This window comes from Ambystoma mexicanum, chromosome 8 (genome assembly GCF_040938575.1).
Source record: "Ambystoma mexicanum isolate Mex_15411 chromosome 8, UKY_AmexF1_1, whole genome shotgun sequence".
NCBI classification, from domain to species: Eukaryota; Metazoa; Chordata; class Amphibia; order Caudata; family Ambystomatidae; genus Ambystoma; species Ambystoma mexicanum.
Genome location: NC_090929.1, coordinates 1,372,761,033 through 1,372,781,723, shown reverse-complemented (window position 1 = coordinate 1,372,781,723; position 20,691 = coordinate 1,372,761,033). Strand labels below are relative to the sequence as shown.

At 45.1% G+C, this 20,691-nt stretch overlaps 1 protein-coding gene across 2 annotated transcripts in view; it reads right to left on the bottom strand.

Annotated features, from left to right (window-relative positions):
• C8H10orf90 (chromosome 8 C10orf90 homolog) overlaps positions 1-20,691 on the bottom strand; it is a 1,136,825-nt gene that overhangs the window by 388,112 nt on the left and 728,022 nt on the right. For both annotated transcript variants that reach the window (XM_069611487.1, XM_069611488.1), the window contains exon 4: positions 3,593-3,817. In XM_069611487.1, coding sequence (XP_069467588.1) covers positions 3,593-3,817 — 225 coding nt within the window. The remainder of the gene's footprint in view (positions 1-3,592; positions 3,818-20,691) is intronic.

Genomic DNA, 20,691 nt, shown 5'->3' with positions numbered 1-20,691 from the left:
CGAAACTATGAATGATGACACCAAACAAGACATCACATGCCTTTTAGCTGTGAAAGAAGAACTCGCAAAATCAGAGGAAGGACTATTACTGAAGGGGACGAAACTTGTAATACCAAGAAGCCTACGACAGAAGGTGCTAGAACTAGCACACGAAGGACACAGGGGCATCGTATCCACTAAAAGGATGCTAAGACAAAAACTTTGGTTTCCCCAACTAGACACATCCGTGGAAGAACTATTGCAAAACTGTCCCACCTGTGCCATCGTGAAGCCACATACAACCCCTGAACCGCTAAGCATGACCGCACTACCCGAAGGAACATGGAAAGAAATAGCCATCGATCATTTTGGGCCCATGGAAGGGGGTGAATACATATTAATAGCGGTGGACGAATACTCAAGATATCCTGACCTGCAGATAGTCCTGTCCACCTCAGCCCATCACACCATACCAGCGCTGGATCGAATGTTCGCAACATACAGAATACCCAAGGTAGTCAAGTCCGACAACGGACCTCCCTTCACTGGACAAGACGTCCAAAGATTTGCAGAATACATGGGATTCCGCCACAGGAAAGTAACACCGTTGTGGCCACAGGCAAACGGGACTGTTGAAAGGTTCATGAGCAACATCAAGCGCACGACACAAATTGCACGACTCACAGGAGAACCTGTTGAAAAACTACTATACCAACTGATGCGAGATTACCGAAACACCCCACACAGCACCACAGGAAAATCACCATCGGAGGTAATGTTTGGGCGAGCGATCAGAACACGACTACCCCACATAAGGGCAGACGAGGATCAATACGAGAATGACACCGAAATGAGGAAGAAAGACAAGCTCATGAAAGAAAACATGAAGCGAAGTGCTGATGCCACTCGCCGGGCCAAGGGAAGTGACTTAGCACCAGGAGACCTGGTAGTGGTCAGACACCCTCAACAGCGGAAAAACGTAGCCCCATTCAATGAAGAAAAACTGATTATTGTCAAGAAGAAGGGATCACTTATCACCGCCGAAAGGGATCACCGGTCCGTCACCAGGAATTCGTCTCATTTTAGGAGGATGCCGGACCACCCATCCCCTGGTGTCACCGACATGAATGATAGTTTCTCTCAATGGGACGAACCTTATGAAGGAGATCGAGAAGATTCTGAAAATGACATGACGGTAGAAACATGGACTGACACCGCGGCTAGAGCGGATTGTCGACCCCAGAGAACAAGGAAGAAGACTCTCTGCCTCATCGAAGAAATGAATTGAGAACACCACTAAATGTTTAGTGACGGGAGGGTGTGGTGTTGTCACCTCATCCACGTTTAGAGGATGAGTCCTCTGTCTATGTTTGACAATCAAGTGGGCTGCGACCCACGTGGACATGGGGGGCGGGGTTACCGCCCACCGGGCAGTTTTGAGAAGGTACTCAATGAATAAAGAAGTGTTGCACCCCAGCTCCTGTGTTGGCGTATTCTTGGGCGGATGAGGTGGCCGAGCGGATGCGTGAGGAGGTCCACTTCTAGAATATTACAGCGTCTGTGTTTGTCTCTGTGACTCCTAAACCAAAGGTCGAGCCCTTTGTTCCACTTTTGGTGGGCTTCTGTACAGAGACCCTCCAAAGTGGTGCCATTCTGTCTGGGTTACCACAGGGGTGTGGGAGGGGGTTTAGGCACCCTGGACCGAGTTGCCTTGCCAACTCCGGTCGCACTCTGGAGTGATTGGCCCAAGTGGTGAGCCTCCCCGCTCACCACTTAGCACGTGTTGTTTGACAGCTAGGCTGAATGAATGGGGGTTTTCTGCATAAAAGCAGGGCTTTTGGGACTGGATCTTCAGAAGTCGCCACAGGACCTAAGAATCCGACGAGGGTAAAGCTGAGCCGACCTGCAACGACGACACCTCCGGTGGAGCCCTGCGGAACCGACTCACCACTTTCCAACGACAGAGGAGATCTCCCTGCCGGAGAGTCTCTTCCCCTGACTGGTGGGAACAACCAGTCCCCTTTGCCTTTTCTTCACCTCAGGACGCAGTGGTCGAATTGCCCATGCAGAGCACCTCGGCAACCGGATAGCCACTACCCCTGTACCGCGACCAAAAGGTGGTGCCTTGTGACAGAGCACTCCGCGGCTGGTCTCTTCCCTGGTGGTGCACCGGACTTCACTTTTCTTCGACGACGAGATCATCTCTACTCTTGGCAAAGACCCGACGTGCATCCACCACCAGGAACAACTGCCCCCGCCGGAGCTGTCTCTCCACAAACAAGGTACTGTGTCCGCCTGGCTTCGCTTTCGATCGATTCGAGTGAGGTGTCTTAATCCTCTCCTTTCCGTTGGGTCACCTCCAAGCTTTCTCACGTATTGTTCTGAACTGGTTCAATCTGCCGATAACAATTTGCTACAAAGACTCGAACGCATTTCCACTAAGAGACTTTTTGGGACATATGGCCTTTCCTCTCTCCGAGTGGATCTGGCCTCTGAACTTTATGATCTATTGTGGTTCTTGCCTTCTTGCCTTGCATTTCTCCCGTGAAGTATTGAACTGTGTTGATTTTGTAACCTGCTTATTTTTCTCTCCCGCACTAACTAATATTAGAGTGCCATCTAGGTTGAGGCATACACCTCTGTCTGTAAATAAGTGATGCTGGTAGAACCTAGACTTGTCGAAATATTGTTAGGGGGATTGATCGTTTCTTCTTCGTAGAGTAATTGTGATTGAAGTGTTTGCCGTGATAGTGCCATAGTGTTTGCCATACATGTTCCGTTATAAATAAATACCTTAATATCTTTACACTGAGCCTCGTTGCGTGTTTGCTTGTCTTACGGTGAAGAATTGCCCTATATTGTATACTCCACATACTGCTTGACTCTTCTTGAGGGAAGTCTGACTGCTCCGCCACAGCTACCAAGTGAATCTGTGTGGTACAGACTGCTACCAAGTGGGTTTACTGCCAAACACCTGTAGTCCTAAGCCTTTTGCAGTGGTCCCAGAGGGAACTGCACAGGTTTCCGCCTAACAAGAAGCTCTAAGGTTTTTATTAGAAGTGCAGTGGGGTCTAGGGCCTTGTGGCAAGTGCAGAAAGGACTGGCAGGGCTGCCTGGGATCTGTGGGACTCTGAGGTACTCCAGGCGGCCAGTCAATAAGCTGTATGGAAGGAGGGAGAGAAGGAAGAGCAGAGAGCTAGGGTGACTGTAAGGAGGCACGTTTTGGCCAGCAGGTAAAATGGGAGGAGATCAGAGAGAGGTAAAAGTGGCTCCTTTGAGAAAGGTGATCCATTGCAAGGCAGCGGAAAACACTGTGGGCGACGAGCCTCATAGACGGGCAATTTCAGGTACTATTAGAGATTAATGCCCCAAATTATTTCATCTTGCTTGGCTGTGCCACTCTCAAAATTCTATTAAAATGGTGTGAGGTAATACCAAATAACAAATGAGTGACAATAATAGTTGATCAAAAAGACTCCCTTTAGTGCAATCCTTATCCAAGATCCAAGGGTCCAAGCAGAGAATTAGAATGACTTTGAGGTATGCACGGTTGTTGGTGCAAAATGTGAATACAAACAAATAACTAGCAATAAATAACATAGGAACAGGTTACCTGAAGAAATGTCTTTTCCTCTCTGCATGCCATGTTCATTCATGGCTGTGCACGTACAGCTGCCACGTTCTGGTTGGTATAAGCTAGATTCCAAAGGTGGGTGAAGCCCTGGCAGCAAGATCTTACAGTAAGGACTGTCCTCTTCAACTGATGCTTCAGAAGCTGACAAAGGTGGACAACTGTCTGGGTGCTCCTTTTTTGGTGAGCCAAACAACGTCCATGACCCTATTAAAAAATAAAAGTAAAATTAAGTATACATATAAAAAAGAAAAAGACACGTAGTGATCTTTACTGAAAAAAGAATGTTGCAATAATGAATGAGTGCTGCCACGCAGAGCGTATCATTCGAATCCCTGGCAGTGATGACTTTACAGCTTACATTGTATGTAAGTCACATATCTTCACACTTGTATAGGTATGTCACAGATGGCTCTAAGAAAGTACTAAGACTCCAAGACAGTTCATTGGTGTTTAACATGTTGTGGGCCCTAGAGCCATCCCACTCTCTCTTATCTCCAGTGCCAGGGCCCAAATATTTTCTAGCACTCCTGTGACACTGCGGGTGGGCATTTTCCCACCACTGCTGCCGCCACCCATAGGTGCTCCCCACAGTGACGACATATTTGGCATTATACTACAGCTCGTGCTTGCTCATTGTGTTTGATGGATGCAGTGATTATCACCACTTAATAATTAAAGTGAGTCTGACACAATAAGTGCCGGGGCTCAGAATTAAGTGCCAGGGCTGACACCCAGTAAACACCCTCACAATGTAAGCACTGCGTATCTACCTTGGTATTGTTCTCACTCTACAAGGCATCCATAACCACTGGTTAGTTTTACCGATTGCTAACCTTGTGTTCTAATATCTTCCTTGGACTAACAATGATGTCCGACATCCAAAGCTCTCTAACTCCCTTAGGAACGAACTTTCCATTTGCTCACCATGAGTCTTTTTTATAATGGCGAGTTGGGATGGATTCAGCTTGTTCATTCATGTCCACGCTTACCACTTCCCTCCTCCTCTTCTAGTTACCCCTACTCTTACTCCTCCCGTCAATCCTCTGTCCCTCTGAGGTTTCACTCCTCTCCTCTGTCCCTCTGAGGTTTCACTCCTCGTACCTTCCACCTCAACCCTTTGATATTACTTTTCTCCCCACACCCCTTGACAACTCTCCTTCTCTCCCTACTAACTACTCTCTTCTCCTTCCTCTGCTACTATCATCCTCCCACTTCTACTCTCCTCCTACCACTGTTCCACACTACCACTACACACTACTACACGTTCCTTCTCAGACTACTAGAAGCCCCATCTCCAGGCTACAATTCCTCTCTCCGCAGAATTACAAATCCTTTCTTTGCGCTGATACAACTCCTCTCTCCACACTACTATAACTCCAATCTCCACGCTACTACACGTCACTCTCCATGCTACAACTCCCCTCTCCATGCTACCACAACTCCAAATTACTTCTGAAACACCCTCCTTTCACTAAATATAATTTGCTTTACAAGCACTCCTTACACTAACCTTCCTAACCCACTCGCCACACAAACATGTACTCTCATGCTGCAGCACCACCCTTGCACTCTGAAGCCAATACATCATCTTTCTCCAATAAATGAATCCACACTCAGAAACTCCTTCCTGTGTCTTGCTGGTCTCTTGGTCTATCTCTAAATCCACTGCTCACCTCACCTGAAAAAACACCCCACATCCTGTTTCTGTCCCTTGCTGAAATCTCCCCCTGTACTAATTGGACAGCTTTCCCATCCAGTCTTCCCCTCCTAGTGTGTGTTTGTGAACGGTGAAGTTGTCAAAAGGGGGCTGAGCCCTGTCCACATGGGCTTGCATAGAAAATGAAAAGCCCCAGTATGTGGTTCGTGATGCATTCCGGTGGCATGAGGTGTAGGGTCTCTTTTCACATTCTCTGTCCCTGGTGGTCTAGGGGACCTTTATATGATGGTGCGAGTTGGCTGTCCCACTCATGATGCAAGTTTCCATGCTGCTCTGGTTTGTGACTACAGCAGCTGTCTGTCTCCCTTGGGTAAGGGGCATGGCTGCACTCGGGGCTCTGCCGGTCAGTTGTGGCTCCTCTTATCTTCTATTCACTCCTCAAAGAGGTTTGCTGTCATGTTGGTTTGATCGCTTGGCGTTTGTTAATGTTTTTCGACATTGCACCGGATTTTCAGTCAATAAAGAGAAACACTGGTAGGTATGTGCCCCAATATGAAGGCCAGAGACAAGGGTCTGCAAGCATACACACACACAGCATGGCACAAAGGGGAGGGTAAGGAGTTAGGGACCTTGTAGCTGAACCAGCTCTCAGGACTAGGGATGGTTCTGGAATCTTCCGTCTCCCTTTGACAAGGCAAGTCACCAGCTATGTCGCGAGACCTCAATTCATAACTTTTTTGCTTAAAGGTAAACACATATCTGCCTTAGTATGGAAGCATTTTAAGATTGTTGAATATTGAATCCATCCACATTACTAAGGATAATATGATCATGGAATAGTTAATTTTGGTAATGATAACAATCAGCTTTGCCAGACATTCATAAGAAGATGAGCAAAGCTGTCCAAGAATCAGTAAACCATAAAGAAAGTTAGGTGGGTGCAGGGGACTGGGCATGAAAAGAATGTTCATTTGGAATTGATTTGCATATATGTATACCAGTTGCCCAGGCAAGTTGTCTGCTTTCCCCAGAGAAGGCACAGTGACAACCAGCAGCACCGTCAAGCACTGCGGTAAGAGCAGGGCCCATTAGTGGTCACACTCTATCTTCAGCCTTTCCCCAGTCGTCTCCAGCACCCTCCATTGTGTATTTTTGCCTTTATTCCCTTGCCTGTGCCCCCCCTGCCCTCTCCCAACCCACCCATACCGTGAATGGCCAGGCTCACCAGGAAGCCCATCCACACTGTCTTCGGTGCAGGGCACCACTTTTTCCCCTGAGAAGGTCCAGTGAGAACCAGCAGCAGCCATGAGCACTGCAGTAAGAGCAAGACACATTAGAGGCCACACTCCATCCTCAGCCCTTCCCTCAGTCATCCCCAGCACCCTCCATTTGTGTGTTGTTGTCGCTCCCCTCTACCGGCCACCTATACTACGATTGGCCAGGCTCACCAGGAAGCCCTTCATCACCAAGAGCCTCGGGCAGCCTTGCCCAGGCAGCTGGTGAAGGGTCAGGGGAACGGGCAACTGCCCTCTGGGCAGCTCCCATCCCTGTGTGCCCCTGTTCACCCATGGATACCTGACAAAGCACCCTACAGCAACAACTAAGGTAAGGTGGTACGGGCGGTGAACACAGCCATTACTGTGCTCAATTAAAACCCTGCCGCTTCTCCCTTACTACCACCATCAAATTATATAGATGTATTGGGATTTAACTATCGGTCGCACTTGGATATATTTTGGAGGTAGGATATGTGTTGCACTTAGATGCATTTTGAGGGAAGGAAATGTGTCACACTTGGATTGATTTTGGAAACAGGAAATGTGTTGCACTTAGATGGATTCTAGGGGCAGGAAAGGTGCCTCACTTGGATGGGATGTATTTTGGGGGCAGGAAATTTGTCACACCTAGATACATTTTGTGGGCAGGAAATGTGTCAAACTGAGATGTATTTTGGGGGTAGGAAATGTGTAGCACTTAGATGTATTTTGGGAGCAGGAAATGTGTTGCACTAAGATGTATTCTGGGGGCAGGAAATTGTTTTGGGCTTAGATGTATTTTGGGGGCATGAAATGTGTCACACCTAGATACATTTTGATTGTAGGACATGTTTCACACTATGATTTATTCAGGAGTCAGGGAATTATGTTGCACTTAGATGTATTTTGGTGGCAAGAAATGTGTCACACTTGGGTGTATTCTGGGTGTAGGAAATGTGTTGCACCTAGATATATTTTGGGGGTAGGAAAGGTGTCGCGCTTAGATGTTTTTTCAGGGCACGAACTGTGTCACACTTAGATGGATTTGGATGGTGGAAAGCATGTGGAACTCAAACATTAGCCTGCAAATTATGATCAGAAGATCTATGATGGTATCAAAAGATGTATGGTGGTATCCTGACCTCAGATTATCGGGCGAACCGGTCCAATGTATCTTGAAGATATATGAGGACAGACTGTTTATTGCACCTACAAGATGTATCAGGACGGAGTTTCTTCTGCTCAATAGATGTATTTGTATTTGTATTTTATTTATTTGTATAGTGCACCAGGCCCAGGGGCAACCGGGCACATCACTTAGTTACAACATAGGAAAAACAGACAGAATCATAATTACAAAGTTTAAAAGTATAATACAGAATTTGCAGGTATGATAATAGCAATGAGAGGACAAGCAGATTATATATACATGTACAAATTAAGCAGAGAACCCAGAGCTAAATGTCCTGGGCGGCCAGCCAGGTTTTCGTAAGGTGTTTGAATCTCAGGAATGAGGGTTCTGCTCTAAGCTCATTAGGAAGCGTGATCCAGAGTTTAGCTGCCAAGATAGGGAAGCTAATTCCACCTGATCTTTGGAGATTGAAACGTGGAACCTCAAGGCAGTTTAAATGAGCCATTCTGCGGAGTCTAATGGAGTTGTGGAGGGCAAATCGGTTAGCCAAGTAGCAGGGAGCTTGGTTATGAAGGCATTTTTGGGTAAGAGCCAGGGTTTTCAGGGAGATACGGTGTGGGACTGAGAGCCAGCGAATATTGCATCTGGTGTCGGATATGTGTTGGCGCCTGGGAATGTTGAGGGCAGCTCTAATAGCATTGTTTTGGCAATTTGCAACTTGTTTAGGTTGCAGCAATTGGTGCCTAGGTACAGTGCATCGCAGTAATTAATCTTGGATAATACAAGAGTTCTAGCCAGGGTGACACAATTGGTTGCGGAGAGGAAAGGGCGACAGGCTGTAATAAGCTTGCAGGTATATGCCGCTGCGGAAGAGACAGAGTTAGTTTGTCTGGTGAGGGATAGGGATAGGGTCGAGTCAATGTAGATCCCTAGGGTTTTTGTGTCCTTGGCGGTTGGGATAATATTCCCATCGATGATGAAGGACTTGAACGCAGGGTCGAGTTTGGTAAGTTTTTGTGGCGAACCAAGAATAAGGTGCTCAGTCTTTTCATCATTAAGACAGAGTCCGTGTTGAGCCATCCACGCCTGGATGACCTGGTAGATGACATTGATAGCGAGGGAGTCAGCCGTGTAGTCACCTGAGATAGGGATAAGTATCTGGTTGTCGTCGGCGTAGTTGGTGTAAGTGACACCCAGATAGTCCAAGATATCGAAGAGAGGTTTGGTGAACACGTTATACAACGTGGGTGAAACACAAGATCCTTGTGGCATGCCACAAGGACAGGTGCAGGTGGGGCGGCTGCTAGTGGAGAGAACACGCGCATAGATCTATTGTCTAAAAAGGAGCTAATCCAGGTTGTAGCTTTATCGGAGAAGTGTGCAGCTGATTTAAGGTGGTGGCAGAGGATTTCATGATTGACGAGATCAAAGGCCGCCGAAAGGTCCAAGAGGAGTAAGAGAGCAAGTTTGCCTTTGTCTTTTAGATCTTCAATCTGTGTTTTTAAATCTATGAGGGCAGTTTCAGTGCCGTGACGTGGCCGGAACCCAGATTGCCTAAATCCCAAGAGTTTGTTAGATTCAAGGTAATCTTGAATTTGTAGATATGCTGCACGGTTGAGGATTTTTAGTAAAAACGGGACCGTGGTGATTGAACTGTAGTTTGTGGGTATACTAGCGTCCAGGGTAGGTTTTCTATAGCAACTGGAAGATTCAAGATATTTGCCTCTTATTGCTGTTAGAATAACTGTGAGGAAAGCTAATGATTGAACAAAGATTCATGCAGGTAGCACTGATACTGGAATTAGAAGATTTCAGAGGATAGATTTGTAGTTAGAACATTTCTTAGAACAGCTCTCTTTTGCACTTAACAGGTTCATCAGGATTGCATGACCATCACAATTAGCCTTCGTATTGTAACATGATGTTTCTTGATGTTTGTCTGTCTTTTGCACTAATACGATAGACTAGGGATTGCCTAATTATATGCCGGCAGCCTGATATGGCACCTATAAAACTAGCACATGTAGGTTAGCACAAGTGTTGCATTTAGAAGAAATTGTGTGGGCTACCTCGGTTCCATGTGTTTATAATGAAAAATAAATATCGAAATTACAAAATAACAAAAATCTAATAACGAAAACACAAATAACGAAATGCATTGGGTCCAATCTAGAGTGTCCTAATACCGAAAATGGAAACACAGGCAGATGTATATAATGAAACCATAGTGAGCAGTGGCAACATAGAGGAAATAGCATATTTACAAAGCGTGGCATTTATTTTGAAATACTAAATAAAGCAAAAAAGACTTACCATCTAGAAAGCAGATATATCTGAGTGGCGAATTCGGAACCCAGATGAAAAACCCAAAAGGCACCACCTCGGTGAACATCTGCCACAGGAACTACTATCCATCCACACACATTAAAATGCAGCTATGACTATAACAAATATTTTGTCTAGTTGGATAAGTAACGTATTTGCCTCCTTACACTAGACGTGCCTCAACACCTCTGCCACTAAAATACAGTGGCAACAACCTATGACAATATTCGGTCTCGCTGGACACATAATGAACCTCTTGCACTAACGCACTCTCGTGACCCCCCTCAGCACCCATCCATATGCCTGACCTCTTGGGTTGCTTACTGAAGCCTAGCCATCCGACCTACTTTGTAATTAATGTCCAAATGCACACACAAATTCCAAGCCTTCTCTGAGAATGTTGCCATACCTGGACTTCGGCATTTGAGGGCATTCCCCCCACAAGCCCGTTGAGGCCACACAAATGGGAAAAGGCAATGTATAAATGACTACTACTACTGATACTTCCACTAGGTGAAATACAATAGAACAGAAGTTGATCCTAATCTTGATTTGTGCATGCTACTACAGGTGAATCGGCCTGTTACATACGGTGTGGTTGAAATTGATGGCAAAGGGAATAAAACAGGCATAAGACTTGACTTTCTGTAAGTTCACATTTGGGCAAATTCACTTAAGAAAAATAGTAAGTATATGTCAATGTTATAAGACATGTAGCTGCAGCTAGTTTTTCTCAGGCAGGTAGAAAAAGGTTAGCCGTGAAGGGATCAGCAAAATGTAATGTTATCTCATTTTTAGAATTAGTGACACTTTATTGCCCACCGCCAAAGTTAAAAGTCCTGAGCAAGGAGTCAAGATGGTGGCCTGCATGGCTGGAATCTCTGGTCCCTCCCTTTCCTGGAGTCCACTGGCCCTCTGGGAACCCGCTCATATTCCCTCAAATTATACAAAATCCTGCCGGAACATATGAAGATACCTCTTGCTGGAAAAGTAACCCAGGAAACTGCCTCGGTGGCGCCGGAGCAGGAGGATGCGCACTCCCAGATCTGTGGCAGTCTGACAAAATGTGGGGGAACCCCACACAATGGCTGATATGGTGAGCTGTTCTGAGTGGTTCTGTGTACAAGTCCTGCCAAATGTAGATCGCTGGTGCAAAATACTGCCTTTGTTTGGCCATTTCAGAGTGGCCTCCATAGGGAAGCATTCACTTCCATCGGGGCGTTTCACACAACAAACTCTGCAGATGCCACTTCCCCACACCCTCAATTCCCAGCTGCAGCTTTGGCACCTTACCACATTTCCCGCTAAAAAAACATGGTCCCCATATTCATCCAAATCCCAACGTCTATTCCCCAGCCCCTCCCACACCTGCCTGTTTCCCAGCTGGCACCAGCGACTTCCTGCCTCTGGGCTGTTGTGAGGCCGCTTGTTCCAGCGTGTTGTTCAGTCTTCGCTATGCAGCATTTCCTTTGCGTTATCTTTAAGAGGCAGCCCAGGAAATGTGGTCTAAAGACTGTACACTGGTCTGAGCAGTGCCAGGGCAGTGGGTGAATATGTCAGGGCGTGGCGTGGACCTGCGCTCTATCTTTTGTGGAACCATTAGTGGGTTGGCATCACTGCAGGCTCCATGCTCCCCCAAGAATGCGACCAGTGATACGGAAGGATGCAAACTGGAGTGCAAGCCCTATCAACAAAGAGGTGGTGCCGGGCTGCAGCTGCACAGACAGGGGTGTTGACACCCAATTACTAAGGACACATGCAGAGGAGACCTATAATCAGGTGCATGTTATATGTTGGTTGAAATGAGAGAATTAAAGTTGAACTCCCCAGTGAATATATGAGGCTCTCATTAATCACTCTTTCAAGCTGAACATCGACACTCTCTGCGATAACAACACCGCAATGCCTGGTAAAGGTTGCAAAGGTTCGAGTTCTATGTGCCACAGTCAATGATTTCTAAGACCGGGGCCAGCGGATGCATGAATGAAGCCCTACACCACAACTAAGCAGATCTAACAGTTATCAGATGACAAACTATAAAGTGATTCCAAATGACTAGGAATGCAATCATAGTAGATTGCCAAGAAAGGGGAAAACATACTGCTTTCTATGTTTCTGGTACTAGTGACCTAGCCATGCAGCTAGGAGACAAGTCTAAATCTGCTGAAGACCTGGCAGGAAGCCAGGGAACCATTGCACATGACAGCATGTCTGGATGAGGACACTTGGATCGAAGATGACAAATTAGTGCCCTTCAATTGAGCCTCACCCAAGGTATAAAGGAGAGTGGTAAAAAAATGTAATCTTTCCAGTCAGGGCACCTATGAAAATGTCTAAGTTATGTGCGTGATTGATAGCCCTTTCATCAGGGAGAATGTGTGGTGTATAAAAGCGTAGCATTTGTGAAGACTTTGGGCCTCATTACTTTGGGCCTCATCTCTGATGAAGACAGGTTCACTACAGAAATGTGACCAACAGACCAAAATAGTAGCACAAGAAAAAACTGCAACATCATATTCCTTCGAATTGATATCTTGCAGATGAATCAAATTCTGACCTATTTTGGGACGATTATGTATAAACAGGTCGTCAGGAAGAAATATAAAACGTGATTTATTTCATTTCTATTTTTTACAAATATGTTTGATTTATAACATTGAATAAGAAATGTTACATGCAACTTATTTATTTAGTTTTTTTTTTTAGTCTATCAGTTTATTGGACACTCTTATGATTTAATTGTTGTTTTATTGTCTTCATTAGTATTACCTTTTGGATCAATGTTATGATATAAGCCAATGGACTCTCTCATACTTATTTGTAGTAAAATGATTGTATATGTGTGTTGAATACTCAATTCAGCAACTTAATGCAATTGTTGATCTCTAACAAAATCTAGAAATTAAAATATAAAAATAAAGCTATCCTGTCCCAATGTTGAACCTATGCCTCAAGGATATTGATTTCAGTTTTCCACCTTTCCCCAAAATGGATCCTATTTCATTTTTCTACCTCTCCTTCTACAAAATGTAGTTTCAATCCACTCCGTCTCGCTCCTATAACCTAGTACCCTCTGGATCGGGGTTGAAAGCCAAAGATGGAAATGTTTGAGGGAGAAAAGACTGAAGATTATTTTTCCGAAATATCCTTCGGTCTTTTCTCCCCTGAACATTTCCGACCTGTCCCCCACCCACACCCCTAGTTACCTTGCTGCCCACTCACTGTGTCTCTGCGACACCTGTTGCCTTTGACCTCCATGATCGGGAACCGACTCTGCAGGGTGATTTCCTTTTTTTTCTTTTTTTTGGGACCAGCTGCAGGGATCACCCTCGCAACCCCCACTCACAATATAGTTAGCATGGTTTCAGGGGACACCCCTACAGCCCCTGCAACTGAATGCGGGATTTGGTTGAACTTTTCCGCTGTTCGGTATTTTTGAACGTCCGAAAATTTGGCCAAATCTCCCATTTGGTCTTTTAATCTCAGTCTTTGAGGCTGATTCCGTACCATCCAACATTTACCTCTGACTACATGACTGTTGAAGACCTTCAACTACTCATGCCATATGTAACCTTAGAGCTTAATCTCACTTAAACCGCACCACTAGAAACTCGATGGAAGTTCAGAAAGGTTTGACTAGCCAAAATCAGCAGAAAATCAGATGATTCTGAGTTTTCTTGAATATGGGACGCAGATTTAACCCTGACTCATAGTGCTGCATTTGCGTCAGTGGTGGGATTGTTGATCAAATCGCTCTGACGCATGCACAGCAGAATACAGGGTTTTAGGGAGCTGACAGTGCGCATTTTGAAATCAACATATGTATACATTATTTTCAATTGCCAAGCTGCCTCACTTCAAATCAAATTGCTTTGCAATCTGACTTCCACTTTAGCTAGAGTGTGTCAGAACCCAGAAGGGTCCCTCAATTACAATGGTGTGACAGAGTCCTTCTACCTTCAAACGTACCAGCCAACACTTCCTAGCAGGGACAATTTGCCAACATGGATCCAAACAGTTGATTGTTGCAGTTGTAGATAGCGCGAGCTAAGCATAAATACAAAAATGTTGTGAAAGAGAGAACATTAGAATTCGTAAGGGGACAATACCAAAGAATTTCGGATGGTATTAGCACAAAGCATGCACTCGACTCCAGTGTCATCACCTATGACAGAAGTCATTGACAAAAGGTTATACCAGTACCATCACTAGAAAGCATTAAAGCTGCCACAAATCAAAGAGAAAACAATGAGCCTGATGCAGTTACGCCATGGGTGGAAATAGTGGAGTAAGAATGCATAGATATCTCTCTGGCTGAGGATGAAGATGATCTCAGCTCTTAGGCAAATGGGAAGACTGCAGGCCTAGACACAGTTCCGAACAAATGGTATCAATATGAGCCAAAGATTTGGTCCACAATCATTACTGCAACATTTAATGTCATGCTTCGACTGAGAGATTTTCCACCCAGTTCGAAAGAAGCAATCATTGTCGCATTCTTCCAGAAGGGATATAGGATGGATCTTAACTGTTACCGTCCAATTTCACTCATTGGTTCATCCATTAAATTGTTTGGTAGGGTGGTCACACTAGACTATTGGAATGGGGAAACGATCACAAAGTATTATCAAACCTTCAATATGGATTTTGTGGGAGTTCTTAATTTAAAAGTTATATTTCATAAAAATTAGTATGGCTATAATTCAGAAAGGTATTTGATGTTTTCAGACCTCTACGCTGCATTTTACTGTGTCAACCAGATTAAACTGGGATACCCTGTATGATGTGGAAATGCCTCCTTCATGATAACCTCTAATGGAAATGTACAGTTGTCTCTCAGTAAAAGTTTGCCATGGCCATAGAGGGAGAGCTTACCACTAAATTTCCTTCTATAGCTAAGGCAAGGCAGGATTGTGTTCTGGCTCCACTGCTCTTTAATGTATATGCTAATTCATTATTTGAAAACTTAAGTGAATTGACAGCTGACGCACCAAGGGGTGAAAACATATGTACCCTGGGATATGCAGTTGAAGTGGTCCTAATTTGCAGGACACACAAATCCCTACAAACACTTGTGAAAGGCTATGACAAGTACATGAATATATGGGATCTCAAGTTACACGTGGCAAAATCTAGGATGAGGTGTTTTGCCAAGCTCAGATGATCATTGCGTCCAGTGGCTGTTTCAGGGATAAAACTGAAATGGGTGAGTAACTGAGTAACTTCAGTTACTTAGGAGTAACTATAAATCAGGACTTCAATTGGCGCACACACATCATAAACTAGGCCACACATATGGCTCAGGTGAATGGAGCTCTTTTTAGATTTGGGAAGAAAACGGGTCGTTTGCTGTCGGATTTTCCAGTCCTTGTTTATAAGGCGACAACTGTGGTTGTTTTGACCCTTGGCTCTGCCATTTTGGGATGTGTTGGCCTCCACCACTGCAGATTAAAGAGAATTCATGTCTATGCACGCCAATGGGATACCTTCAGATCTTCGCAGGGTACTCACTACTTCAGGAAATGGGTCTCAGTTACATTAAAGACTAAGTCACTTTTAGTCCACTCACGTATTGAATGTCTCTTCAGAAAAGGTTCTTCCCTGTTCGTCGAAAACCATGAAGGACCATATTGACACCCTTGCACCTGTCCTGGCTGATTTATTCAACCATGCCTTCACCACTGAACCCTTCCTCTCCCTCCTGAAGCACTCTCTTGTGCACCCTCTACTCAAGTAACCCTCTGCTGACCCCTCCTGCCCGGCCAACTATCACCTGATCTCTATCACTCCTTTCCTGGGCAAACTCCTGGAAAAGGTGGCCATCTCCCAGCTTAATCTTCACACTGCCTCTCTTGGCTGTCTCCATGACCATCAGTCTGGCTTCAGAGCAGCCACATGTACGGAAACTGCTCTCCTGAACATCCGTGAAGACCTGCTCTCCAACCTTGATTATAATCTCCCCTCTGTCCTCATCCTATTCAATCTCTCTTCTGCCTTTGACACAGTCAACCATGCCACCCTGCTCAACCACCTCTGTGATAACCTGAGTATCACTAATCAGGCCCTGGCCAGGCTGACCTTCTTCCTCTCCAACTGACTCTCCCAGGTCCAATTTGGGTGCTTCCTCTCTTCTATCTCACTCTCCACTTGTGGTGTTCCCCAGGGGTCTAACCTCTCTCCCTGGCTTTTCAACCAATACCTGGCACCCCTTGCCCACTGCATTACTTGCTCGCTGCTCCAACTTCCAGTGTTATGCGGATGACACCCAGCTCGTTTTCAGGCTCCCCTCTGCCATCTCTTCTCCCTCTCTCATCTCTGTCTGTCTGAAATCCAGGAGTGGTGTGCCGAGATCCTCCTCATCGGCACTCCTGCACCTTCCTTTCCTGTCGATTTGTGGCCTACCTCCCTTGGCCCTCTCCCTGCTCCCACCTGTGAGGCTAAGAACCTTGGGGTCCTCTTCGACTCCACTCTTTCCTTTTCCCCCACACATCTCGGATGTCTCTAAGAAGTCTAACTACCACTGCATCTCCTCAGAGGGTTTCTTCCCTTCCTCTCCTTCCCCCAGAAGCTCACTGTCTCTAGAGTTCTGGTTCTGTCTAGGCTAGACTATTGCAACAGCCTCTTTCTAAATCTACCTGCTACTACTCTCCGCCCTCTGCAACTTATCCAGAACAGGACTGCAAGACTTGTCCTTGGCCTCAAGCCCAGGGATTATATCTCTCCAGCCCTGATATCTCTTCATTGGCTCCAAGTGGCTGCAAGGAATATGTTTAAGACCCTCTGCATTGTCCACAAAGCCTTCTGGGGCCTGTGTCCGCAATACTTTTGTCTCTTCCTTCAGAAATACCTTCCTATCAAGCCCTTCGCTCAGGGCTTGATAGGAAGGTATTTCTGAAGGAAGAGTCTTACACCAGATTGTACCCCAGGTGGGAAGCATTGTTGGCGCCCTCCACCGCAAAAAAAGACAACCAAAAAAATGGAATGTTACAAATGTATGTTACAGAACCACTGTCCCCTTTCATCCTGTAATGCACATTCCACTTCACATCTGGGTACCGAGTCATCAAAGCCTCGCTTCTTATAAACATTGTCTCCCGTGCCCTGTTCCACTTCTACAGTCAACGGCAGTCCCTTTGAAAATCTGGCCCAAGGACATGTTCTCTCTGCGGTGGGGACGTGTTTTAGGGGCTCCGTTCATCAGAAGCAGCATCAGGGCAATGCCTCTGATAAACACATTTATTAATGCTAATGAGACATCATGAGTATATTCCAAGGTTCAAAAGGCGTGGCCCTCCCTCCATAGTACCTGCATGGCATCTGCTTTCTCATCCTTATTATTGTAATCATATATCTAGAAGGTTTGAGCGGACACTGGGGCTCATGCGTTGTTTACTAAGGCTACCAACCCACAAGAGCCAAACCAAGGGAGCCTGGCTGGGAATGACCTTCAACCCCAAAGGAAGGCAGCACATAATGGTCCACTTCACAGCACAGTGCGAGTTTCCCACTTTATGATGGAGGTAGGTGGAGGCATAAGAAGCCTGAGGTCAGATGACTAGTGCAGTCTTGCTCCTATAGACAGTACGATGAGCAGCAGAGACGAGGCAAAAGGGAATGATGATGCACACATACTAGGAGACAATCAGAACATTCTTAATAGTGTGTATGTATGCCGATATGCCTCTGTTTAGGCATTGCATCATTATAGATTGAGAAATACACTCAAACTGGTGTATTTATAGGGAGAGAAGGCAGTTGCATAGGTCAGGCAGCTATGAAGAGGAGTGTAAATGTAAGGCATGGGTAGAGTTAGAGACTCCTACACAGTCAGCAACAATATGTTTAGCATAAAAGGTTAACAAAATTAAACATGTTCATTCTGAAATGGCTTTGGTGTCATGGAGTGCAGTACAAAACACATACATACATCCATAAGCACTGATTAGCAAAGCTGAAACATGTTTGGGGTTCAAACTGGAGATGCTGTGGTGTCCTTTACTGGGATTTTACATTGGGTCAGTCCAAATGGTGGTTCTGTGAGCACTTTATGGGCATGGCATGAGGTTGAAGTCACCCATGGACTGCGACAGCACAGGCAGATTGAGTAATGAGCATGGCTCCTGTAGGCACAGAATAAACCCAACCAAAACGTCTGATGTTTAGGGAGTAGGTAAACACATGAACTGTGAGACCACCACTCCACATTGTCACCGTCCAAGATACAAACCAGTCTGTGTGGGGAGGTTTGACGATTCCAAGCCTGAATTTAATTTCTGTGGCAAGAAGGGCTGAGGCAGAGCAAGTTATATGCCAATGTCAAGACAATGTATCCTCCATTTCAGGGTAAAGATCCTTGCAAGGTAATCTGTCTCACTTCCTCGTGCTCTGGGGCTCTGCTGTATGGTGCAAACAAACTGCCTATCTGAAAAATTCACCCAAAAGTAGAAAAATAGGGAAATAATAATACCAGGTCAAGTTTTTTTTTTTAAATATGAAAGGGACTAGATTTGGATTATTAAATTGCCCCTGCTTTATTTTCTGTTAATTTATAAATGAAGCAATACATATTTGATGGCAGCAGGAAGGGGCCAGCAAAATGAGGAAATGGTGATAAATATTGTCAAAGAATATATCCACTATCTGGGAAAATAAATGTTCAAGGTAAAACTACCGTCTTAATGTAAATTCTTCAGTGAAGGGCCCTATGGCTGGGACTGACTTGTGCAAGGAGCTACTCCCAAGGGCTCTCTTTCAGCTACATTGGTTCCTTGTCTGTGGAGGGACAAAGTAAAAGCCAGGAGGAGGGGAAAAGCAAAGGGATGGTATTAAGGGAAAAAAGGAGGGACAATGGGAGTAAGTAACAGAGGTTGCATGGAGACTGTGCATACTCACAGATGGGACCAGCCTCTTTCTGTTAAGCCAAACTACTTTGTGCTCTCCCTTCTCTGCGTACGCAGGCAGCATGCTGGTCTGGCACGATGGTAACACCAGCGTGAATAACACTAGTCCAAGTATGCTGAGCCCAAACTCCTTCTTCTGGATCCAGGGGAGCAAGATAGATGCAGGGAGTCTGTATGTCAAATGGGAAATTATATCGTGCCTCCTATTGTAATGAATATATGTATATTGGCCTTACTCAAGCTGCTTGTATGCCGCTTGCGCAGAAAACCTGTGTTGCAAGGTCCTGACCTTAGAATCAATGTAAACCGCCATTTTAGGTCAAACCGCCATTTTAGGTTCTCTCTGCAGAGTCACCCTGTGAGCTAAAATGGTGGACCGTGTCACTCTGAAAATGTAACATGGTCGTCTTGACCTCTATGTGTAAACTAATGTGTAACTTGCCTGCAGGCCACTTGTTAGGGTCATGAACTGAGACCTTTTCCTTCGTTGACCTGTGTGTAAAGGATTACTCGTGTCAATGAAGCTAATCCGCGAGCATATGTTACGAACAATGTATTCAAATACTGAACTGAGACACTTGTTTAAACTACATTGTATAGATGTTTGAGAAGGTCTTTATAAGAAATCCTCAAGTACACTGTGGCCATTGAGGCTTGTTGGTGAATATATTAAAAGTAAACCCTAAATGTATAAATGTGCGAACTCGGCACAAACCCTAGATCTGTAATGTATTAATGAATATTAACCCACAGTAGGGGTGGACATCATGTTTTCAAAGGTATAAAAGGTGAGACTATTCTAATGTACAGTCCCACTCACTGAGCACACCGAACCAGGCTGGAGTTCGCTGTGTTGACTGAGGGCCGATAGCTATCTGTTACTTTCTGTCCTTTTAAACTGTTCAGTATAAAATAAAGATCTTTTGTATGTTCCTTTGTAACCTGTGTTCGGTGTATTTCCTTTTTGGGGTACTCAGCCTCGATATTTTCTCTTTGTTTTCACATGTAAACTATGCCAACTTGGAATGCTTGCAATCCAAATCAGCTAAAAAACACATCTACGTTTCATCTACAGACATATCTGTAGATGAAACGAACAAGGGTTATGGATGCCTTCATTTGTAAAATGTACTAGAATAGAAATAAAGAAATGGGTACATAGTAAGAAAACGTAATATGCAATGTTTTGAGTGATGTTCCTGGGCATTCTGTTGAAATAATGGCATACATTAATTAGCAGACGTGTGTGGGTTGGATTCCTATGTACTCATTGAAAGGTCACTGAGGTTTCTGGAGGTGATGTGAACATTTCTGAAAGGAGTTCTGCTCTTCTGAGAGCATGTGGCGAAAATTGCGATTCTTCTCATGTCATTGGTGCCTCCAAGCACCCAGACAAGGACGCCAATCAGCACTAGGGCCAAAGGCCATGTGCCAACTGATTGGATGAAAACGCACAGCAGAGGAAGAAGAGAGCAACCTTCTAATTCCACTTTATTCGGGAGACAACGTGCATAAAATACGGATCTGTGTTCAACTACTAAAACACAAAATTTTGCAGATTAGTAAATAGACACTACTAGGGAAAAACAAACAAATGGGCCGAGGGAATGATTACGGGACATATTACAATAAGCCCAGTCAGTGGCGCTGAGTGATCATGCCAGTCTGCCAGATCGTGGATTGTGGGTAGTAAAACATCTTACTTGCCATACACGGTTAACGTTATGTTAAATGTCAATCTTGGAGGGTGGCTTTTCCCTCACTTCTTTGCCCTCTTCCTGAGTTCTGCCATGGCCACCTACCCGCCT